General features: G+C 35.8%; 2 protein-coding genes across 3 annotated transcripts; both read left to right on the top strand.

Annotated features, from left to right (window-relative positions):
• Positions 1 to 309: 309 nt before the first annotated feature.
• Positions 310 to 6,117, top strand: LOC141702296 (histone-lysine N-methyltransferase, H3 lysine-9 specific SUVH1-like). 2 transcript variants are annotated; one of them, XR_012567069.1, is made up of 4 exons: positions 310 to 467; positions 1,215 to 3,411; positions 3,668 to 3,771; positions 5,789 to 6,117. XR_012567069.1 is itself a non-coding variant. In XM_074505994.1 (3 exons), exon 2 carries the CDS (start codon positions 1,328 to 1,330, stop codon positions 3,365 to 3,367), a length of 2,040 nt encoding a protein of 679 aa, XP_074362095.1. In that variant the 5' UTR covers positions 310 to 467; positions 1,215 to 1,327; the 3' UTR covers positions 3,368 to 3,411; positions 5,789 to 6,117. The 2 variants fall into 2 exon arrangements, 1 of the variants encoding a protein (XP_074362095.1); XM_074505994.1 differs by lacking the exon at positions 3,668 to 3,771.
• A 930-nt stretch (positions 6,118 to 7,047) lies between these two features.
• Positions 7,048 to 8,208, top strand: LOC141702295 (putative protein S-acyltransferase 3). Its single transcript, XM_074505993.1, has 3 exons — positions 7,048 to 7,104; positions 7,795 to 7,974; positions 8,059 to 8,208. Exons 1-3 carry the CDS (start codon positions 7,048 to 7,050, stop codon positions 8,206 to 8,208), a joined length of 387 nt encoding a protein of 128 aa, XP_074362094.1.
• Positions 8,209 to 8,896: the final 688 nt, after the last annotated feature.

The following is an 8,896-nucleotide window of genomic DNA, read 5'->3' as shown; positions in this document are numbered from 1 at the left end:
AATTGTGAGTGAAATATCATATATATGAAATAACCAACTATTAATGAAGTATCTTATAAAAATTGAGATACCTAAATGTTGCCACCAATGAAGTAGTACCTTATAAAAATTGGGATAGCGAACCGATAATGAGATATTGAATCGGCTAAAATTGATCATTTTATTCTAAATAATTATTTTTGTTATGTTTTTAAAAAAAATCAGTTTTTTTTGTCATTTTTTTCAAAAGAAAAAGAAAAAGAGGGATATGTAACCGTGGGTTTGCTTCAGTACTTCGATAAAGTGACCCGTTTAACCAAAGATTCTACTCAAGTACACACACGTTTGTATCATGTATATGTATGTATGCAAGTACCGAACATAATAAAACACAGAGTTTATATAAGTGTGCTTAAACACAAACAAAAGAGTCTCCTCATTTCTCTTTGCTCCTCTCTAGAACGCAATTCAACTGATAATCCCACCAGGTATGTTGTCTAACCTAAGATCTTGTGTTTCTTAAAATTTCAAGACTCTGTACTAATCCCGTTTAACTAGCTTTTGTTTTACCCTTTGGTTTACTAATTATTTTGTTAATTTTATTTAGAGTTTTGTTCTTTATTAATTATTCTGCTTTTTATTTGCTCTGGATCTCTTATACTGTGTTGGTTTCATATTGATTTGAGCTGATTTGGGTTATCATTTCTTGTTAGTCTTGATTGTGGTTTAACTAATTTCTAGGGTTTTGTTTTCTTGGCGTCATGAAGCTAATTAATTTACATGAGTGTGTTTTAGGGTTTATTTTTCATTGTTGCAATATGTAGATTGGGCCTTTTTAGGTAAAAGTTTGCAACTTTTATCTTGTTCTATGATTATTTTTAGGTGCACTTTTTTGGGTTGATTTGATTTTTTGTGTGAAGGTAAATGATATATGAAATTAAGTAGATTGGGTCTGTTTTTAGGTTAAAGTTTGTACCTTTTCCTCAGTTTTCAGGGTCTATCATGCTGTTTAGTTGGTTAATTGTAGTGATATCATGTATGCATTGTCTTTGCTGGTGTTTTTCTAAGCTAATTAATGTATATTAGGTTTTGGGTTTTTTGGCCTTCTGTTTGCATGTTGTAAGAAGTATGGATTTGACCTGTTACTTGTCTAAAGTTTGCACCTTCAAGGGTCTAACATGTTGGTTTGTTCAAATTTTGTATTTTGATTTTTTTTGTTTTGCTTGCTTGTGTAGAAGAAGATTATAAGTGGGTAGGAGAGTGTAGAAGGATTTTTCACGACTTTGTTTGTATGAGAAGTTGACATCTGTGTAGCTTTAAAAGTGAAAAAAGAAGTGGTGTCTGAGCAATGGAGCGAGGTGCAAATTCTAATCCTACAGGCCCTATTGACAAGTCTAGGGTTTTGGATGTAAAACCATTAAGAAGTCTTAAACCAATATTTTCACCCCAAATGGGCTCATCTGCCCCATTCTCAGGTGTACCTCCAGCCGGTCCTTTTGCGCCTGGGGGTGCACCCTTTCACCCGTTTGCTTTCGGAAATGACTCACAGAGGGCTTCTAATTTTGCTAATACCATACCGTCTCCAGTTCCGTTGAATTCTTTTAGAACTCCAGACACACAATATGCAAATGGAGATGCAGGGCCATCCAAAGCACGAGGCAGGGCCCGAAAGGGTAGAGCTGCACAAGATGACTATGGAAACTCTGATCAGGGTGAAGATCCAAGTAGTGGAAGGAGGCCAAGAGGGAGCTCTCAAAAGAGGGCAAAGGGTCCAGCTAATCTTTCATCGATTCAAGTAAGCATTGATGATACTCTTGATCAGTTCTTGAGAGCATTTAAGCTAACAGCATTGGAAACACATCAACAAGCTGATGGGAATAAGGAGTTAGTTAAACGAGTACTCCTCACATATAATCTGTTTCGGAGAAGACTTTTTCAGATTTGTGAAGCTAAAGAAGATATTCCAGGGGGTACTAATCGTCCAGACTTAAAGGCTGCTACAACTTTAATGACTAAGGGGGCTAGGACAAATAGCACGAAGAGGGTTGGAACTGTACCCGGAGTTGAAGTAGGTGATATTTTCTTTTTCAGGATGGAAATGTGTATGGTAGGAATGCATGCCCCAACAATGGCCGGGATAGATTATATGACTGTTAAACTCTCTGCTGATGATGAACCTGTGGCTGTCAGCATTGTTTCGTCAGGAGGATATGAAGATGATGGCGAGGATGGGGATGTCCTGATTTATAGCGGACAAGGTGGAGTTCAAAGGAAAGATGGTCAAATATTTGATCAGAAACTTGAAAGGGGTAACCTTGCTTTGGAAAAGAGCTTGCATCGGGCTAATGTTGTTAGAGTTGTAAGGGGGGTGAAGGATGTCCCTAATGGAACTGGAAAGATATACATCTATGATGGCCTTTATAAAATACACGAGTCATGGGTAGATAAAGGAAAAGGTGGTTATAATGTGTTTAAGTACAAGTTTGTTAGAGTACCTGGTCAGCCACAAGCGTATACGTTGTGGAAATCAATTGATCAATGGAAGGCGGGATCTGGTACAAGGATTGGGGTTATCCTGCCTGACCTTACTTCAGGGATAGAAACTCTACCTGTATCTGTTGTAAATGACGTTGATGATGAAAAGGGTCCAGCATATTTCACATATTCTTCTACTCTCAGGTATGATAAACCATTTGACTTGCCCGTTCCTTCATCAGGCTGTGCTTGCCATGGTGGATGCCAAGCTGGTGACGCAAATTGCCCCTGTGTTCAAAGGAATGGAGGCTTTCTTCCATACAACTCACTTGGTGTAGTTCTAAATTACAAATCCTTGATCCACGAGTGTGGTTCTTCTTGTTTATGCCCTCCAAACTGCCGAAACCGGGTGTCCCAAGCAGGATTAAAAGTCCGGTTGGAGGTTTTCAGAACGAAAGATAAAGGTTGGGGACTTAGATCCTGGGATCCAATCCGCAGTGGAATGTTTATATGTCAGTATGCTGGAGATGTCATCGATGCATCCAGTATGATGGAGCTGCTGGGAAGTGAACACGAAGAGTATATATTTGATGCTACCCGGGCGTATCCTCCTCTGGACTATACTTCAGATGGTTTTGCAGAAGTTCCCTTTCCCCTTGTTATCAGTGCTAAGAATAGTGGGAATGTGGCTCGCTTCATGAACCATAGCTGTTCTCCAAATGTTTTCTGGCAGCCAGTTTTGAGAGATAATGGAGAGAAAACGTATCTTCATGTTGGTTTTTATTCAATTGGTCACATTCCACCTATGCAAGAGCTGACATTTGATTATGGGATACCTAAGTCTGACAAAGCTACACTGAGGAGGAAGAGGTGCTTATGTGCATCTTTGAATTGCAAGGGTTATTTTTATTGACGATGAAGATCCTTCAGAGTTCTGACAGATGCATATGAGAAAAGGTTAGCTCTTTTCTTACCTACCCCTTGTCCCTTTCCCTGCTCATGGTGAAGCAGTCTTGTGATATTTGATGATACAAATATAAAATAGTAGATTTTAGTTTTTTAAGTTTTTTTAAGTGTCAGTGTTCTTGGTTGCGAGTTGTGGAAATGGTAATTAATTGTCTTATGGTTTTTTGTACCGTGTCTTATATGATAAGTTAGAATATTCTTTTTACTTGCTATACTGAGAACATCACTTAGGGTCTTTTCTTGTTAGGTTTCAGTTGTCATTATCTTTGTTCTTCTCCTTCTTTCTCTGCGAATAAATGATCATCTGGAAGGGAGTGTGACATTAATTGCATAACATTTCTAATTTCTCTAGCAAGTCTTCCTCTCTAAAATTAGTGCTCAATTTGACCACATGAAGTCTTTGCTGTGCCATTTTGTTTACAATTATACAATACGTGTATTAATTAATATCTGAGCTATCCCCAGCACCTGATTCAAAAAGTAAGCAACAGATAATTGTGAGTGTTATTGTGTCCTCAAGTATACCTTCATTTTCTTTTTCCTGCTAATGAACACATATACATTTTTAGCTTTACACATGTCAGTTTTTTCGAAAAAAAGATGATAATTCTTACATGTTATTAATCATATTTGAGAACAAGGATCCTAAGATCGACTCTCAGAAATTTTTCCTGAGATGATTACTGAACAACGCCATATTAGAGCCTCAGTGTCATCTGATTGCTCGCTTAAATTCCTCCTTTTTAAAAAAAAAACAAAGTTAAACTAATATGAAACCGAAACAAAAGCTATTTATATTTTTTCAGGAAACAAAACCTACTTGTATGTAAGTTTATTTTCTATTTTTGAACCTTTTCTGTAAATCTTTTATATTAAAGATATTCGTTTCAACACAGTTCACAATTTTTACATAAACTATCATCTTAATATTTTTCTACTAGAATTTGTTTTACATATTTAGCAACTCACATATAAGAAAGTAAATATCTTTGCTAAATATAATGTATTAAAAAGATAAATGATCGCATAGATTTTGTAGAAATCAAAATCCATGCAATCATTCGTAAATAGTTTTAAAATATGAATTCTAAAATAATCATTATTGTCAACTGATTTTTGGAAACTTCTTTTAACACGGGTTTTGGATAACTGTTTTCTATTACACCTTTTTATGAAGTCTTTTCGTCTTTAGTAACTAAGAGAGTGGTACAGAAGGGTCTTGGGAGACTTTAAAAGGTGTTTGTATATGTCTTCGATTTTAGCAAAATAACTTGATCGACTACTATCTCGAAGAAATATAATGCGAGGCCTGAAAAAGTTTGCAGCGTCTAAGAATATAAGGACTCGGTTGACCTTGTGATTGACAGTCTCTCATTTGATTATTTAAGAGCATCTCCAATGGGGGTGCCAGAAAGAGTGCTAAAGTGCCACATGGCATGATATGGCATCACACTTTTGTTGGCTCTCCATTGGAGTGATAGAGGAGGGCCAACCACAGTTGCCAACTTTTGGCACCCTCCCAAAATGAAAAATATGTATTACAACCCATTAAAGACATGTACCTGCATATCTAGTTTTATATTATACTTGTATGGAGATATTGGCAACTTTGAGTGCCAATCATTGGAGCAAATTTTGGTTAAAAGGTGCCAAAAAAATTTATTGAAGAGATAATAATATATTAGTATGTTTGATGACTTGGCAAAGTCAACTTTCATTGGCACGGCCTATTTTCTTTTACAGAAATCTTAATCTGTTACTTAAGAAGGACCACATGACTTGGCAAAAAAAACAAGGACCACATGAATTAGCAAAAATACAAGGACCACATGAGTCAAATAAAACTCTGAAGAGACATTAAACACCTATACTAGGGATAATTGTAGAAGAAGAAACTATCAAGTATATGGTTATGGAGTGGCAGAATAATGTAACTACAGTTAATTATACTCGTTGACAAAAATGTAACTTTGCTGCTGCGGGGTAAGAGAAGAGGTTGACTAAAAGACATCTTTCTTTTACGTCAGAAAAACTAATGTATATTGCTTTGCATGTACGGATGTGGTTACACAGCCAACCTTCTCCTCGACATAACAATCGGGATTTAGGAGCAATATGCGGTAGTTGTCGAGATATATGTTAATAGTGCATTATCAAATTTGTCATGATCTTGTCTGGAGTGATGGAGATGTGGTACTGTTGTGGTTTCCCGAATTTCTCTATTTGATTTTCACTTTTTGACCATCTCAGCCAGTTAATTTTCATGTAGTTTCTTCAAATTATAGTCTTATTTTTTATAATCTGCCGTAGTCATTATATATCTTTATTAAACGTAGAGATTTCTCAGTGTTACTTTTTCTCTCTGCAGTTGGTCTATTGTCTAATGTCCACAAAATGTCGACTCCAACACAGCCAGGAACAATAGTATTTTAGCTTTGTATTTATGTAGTAGACAGGGAGCAGCGGTTTAAGTCAGAAGATTGTGTTGTAAGAAACTTTTGTATTGCTAGCTGTTCCTTTACTTTTTTTACTGGTCTGTTAGCTGGTAGACTATTTCCTTAGAATTTCGCAAAATTTTGTGTGCTGGACTTCCATGTATTGTGTTATGCCTCGAAATATAGGCACAAACTTTGACTTTAAATGATTTGATGACTTGGCTACTTTAGATATTTCTTTATCAAATTTCACCATTTTCCACCGGTTTGTCTTGCAATATGTACCTGGCAAGCTCATATTTGTTCTTGAACTTTTAGTTTGGAAGCCCCAAATATATTGGTCAACAATAACAAGTATGTTTAAGTTTGACGAACCAGAGGATGTACCGAACCAGAGGAACAATCATCTGATATATGTTTTGATTTGATTTCGAAAAGCCCTGAATACAGAATGTGTTAATCCCCAATGCAGTGTTAATCCCCATTACAGGGCAAATTGAGAGTCATTTCCCGAAATCTAGAATTCATAGGCATGCCATATAACTGTAGCCATTTCAAGGTAATAGTAGTTACTTTTGTATCCTCAATTTCGGTTTTTTGTCCATTGTGAGATATAATAAAAAAGTTGCAATTAATTCAGTTGTGTACAGATCATTTGAGAAATGTTAGGTTTCCCAAATTTTTTCTCCAAAAACTTCTTTAAATGCTGATGTGTTGTATAATAAATAGCAATTTTTGTGTGCATTAATATGCACACATAAATTAAAATATGTTATATATTTGCTATATCATTATATCATTTGATAAAAAAATGGGTAAGAATTTTAGGAACTCTTACCAAATTGTATTCAAGAAAGTGACACTTTCCAAGTGGTAAACAACATATGTTACCTGAATAGAAAAAAAAGATAAATGACGTCGAAAAATAAGTATCCGTTACACTTCCCGCGATAATTTGGACACGCTCCGAGACCAAAACAAAAAAAAATCGAAAATTGAATAGGGTTTTGTTTCTGGGGGGCGTTGCAAGAGAAACACATGAGAGGGGGTTGCTTGATCAACCTCCCCCTTGAGATTTATATGTTCTTGCATTTACATGATATGTGATTAAACATTATAATTTGCATCATTGCCATTACGTTTCAAGAAATTATATAACAATTTTTGTTGCCTCCTTCCCGGCTTTGGAGCCATGGATCCTCGTTCAAATTCAAGGGTCAGGCTTTATCAAGTTTGGAAGGGCCATAATGTAAGTTTCTCCTCCAACCCCTTTCCGTTTCGTGTCGATGTGATTTATATTTTCTTAATTTTGACACGAAAAATCTTGAATTTTGTTATTATATTTTAACTCGGTGTTAAGAATTCATTTCTTAATTACTAGGTTTTATTCAACATGAAATGGTTTATGACATTTTGGTACATGATCACTAGCTATCAGTATGTATTGTCGTCGGTATACAAAGACTGTACCTTGTCAATATGTTCTTTTGTTTCTCAACTTTGCTTGTTCTGATTGCAAGATGCCAATCTTGTATTAATACATTTTTGCTGAGCATATTAAATATTTTCCAGAGTTAATGTGAAGGTTGTTCTTGCCACGATGGTTAAGTATACATGGTATTTAGTTCAAACCATTGAAAACATCCTCTTCACTAAAAATAATGGTAACCGAAAATTAAGGGTATGGTTGCGTAAAAGTCATGTACACTGGGTATGACTTTTTTTTTGTTCTAAATACTAAGGTCATCTCAATCTCTCCAACGGAGTCTCAGTAAATGAATCTCCTACCAGATGCCAAATAAATTTCTAGTGAAGTGCTATATAATTTCTTTTTTTTTTTTTTAATTAGTGCTATATAATTTCTATTAGAACCATTTGTGCAGGCTAGTATGCTGACTTTTGCTTTCTTGCTCTATGACATTTTTATACACTGTTTCAGAAATTTTTCTGCGGTGGGAGGTTGATCTTTGTTCCTGACGCGTCATCAATAGCTTTAACTGCATCATTGGTTGGAATGCCAGCAATAGTATTTTGCACTAAAATGTTTCTTAATCTACGAAAAACGAGTCCTGAGTATGGGTATAGCGTGCTGATTGTGGGAATTGTCCTCCTAGTGTTGGTAGGTTATTAAATGTTTCCGCAACTGTAGAACAGAGTGCTAACTAACTATGATCAAGTTTGACACAATATAAGAACTATGCAGGATCTAACTTTCCTCATTTTAACATCTGGTACTAATCCGGGAATAGTACCAAGGAGCTCAAGGCCTCCTGAATCGGGGACATCATCAACTGTCTATGGATTGGTTGAGCCGTTCCACGAGTGGTCGGAGAGTACCGAGAACCAGAGATGAGATTATCAATGGCCAAATAGTTAGAGTGAAGTTCTGCCAAACATGTATGATATACCGCCGGCCAGGTACTTCTCATTGCTCAATTTGCAACAACCAGTGTGCTAAAGTTTGATCATCATTGCCCATGGGTGGGACAGTATTGGAATCGTAAGTTGCTGAATAAGAACTCTAGAATTAAAGACTATAAATGATGCTTTTGTATTAAAACTTACAAAAACAATAATATAGGATTGTAAACATCCGAAATTATATTTCGTAATGTGATATTTGAAGTAAATTGTTCGGCTATAATTGCTTCACATATGTAGATGTATATATTTGTTTGGTGTTGGTGATCATTGCATATCCCATGTTTTCATATTTCCATGTAAGAAATTCCTGTTGCATGGTGTGCATATGCAGTGACTAATTTAAGATTCATGATAAACAATGCTTAGCTGTTTCTGACTGAACTTTTTCTATATATCACATTGCAGCGTAATTATCCGTTTTATATCCTCTTTATAACATCATCAACAATGATGTGCATATACGCCTTCACCTTCACTCTGATACATATCATTCACCAAAAAGGAAGTTTATGGAAGGCAATGTCAAGAGATATATTGGCAGTCCTCATACTGGTGTATTGCTTCATATTTGTATGGTTCGTTGGCGGGCTTACTGTATTCCACTTGTACCTGATGTG

This window comes from Apium graveolens, unplaced genomic scaffold, assembly GCF_009905375.1.
Source record: "Apium graveolens cultivar Ventura unplaced genomic scaffold, ASM990537v1 ctg4842, whole genome shotgun sequence".
Lineage (NCBI taxonomy): Eukaryota > Viridiplantae > Streptophyta > Magnoliopsida > Apiales > Apiaceae > Apium > Apium graveolens.
Note: the sequence above shows the minus strand (reverse complement) of the source record. Positions and strands in the feature narration are given on the sequence as shown.

Bases quoted from the DNA above. Each gene is read 5' to 3' on its own strand.
- LOC141702295 (XM_074505993.1), top strand. From the start codon at position 7,048: ATGGATCCTCGTTCAAATTCAAGGGTCAGGCTTTATCAAGTTTGGAAG. The intron at 7,105-7,794 runs GTAAGTTTCTCC...ACACTGTTTCAG, and splicing joins AAGTTTGGAAGGGCCATAAT to AAATTTTTCTGCGGTGGGAG. The intron at 7,975-8,058 runs GTAGGTTATTAA...AGAACTATGCAG, and splicing joins GAATTGTCCTCCTAGTGTTG to GATCTAACTTTCCTCATTTT.
- LOC141702296 (XM_074505994.1), top strand. From the start codon at position 1,328: ATGGAGCGAGGTGCAAATTCTAATCCTACAGGCCCTATTGACAAGTCT.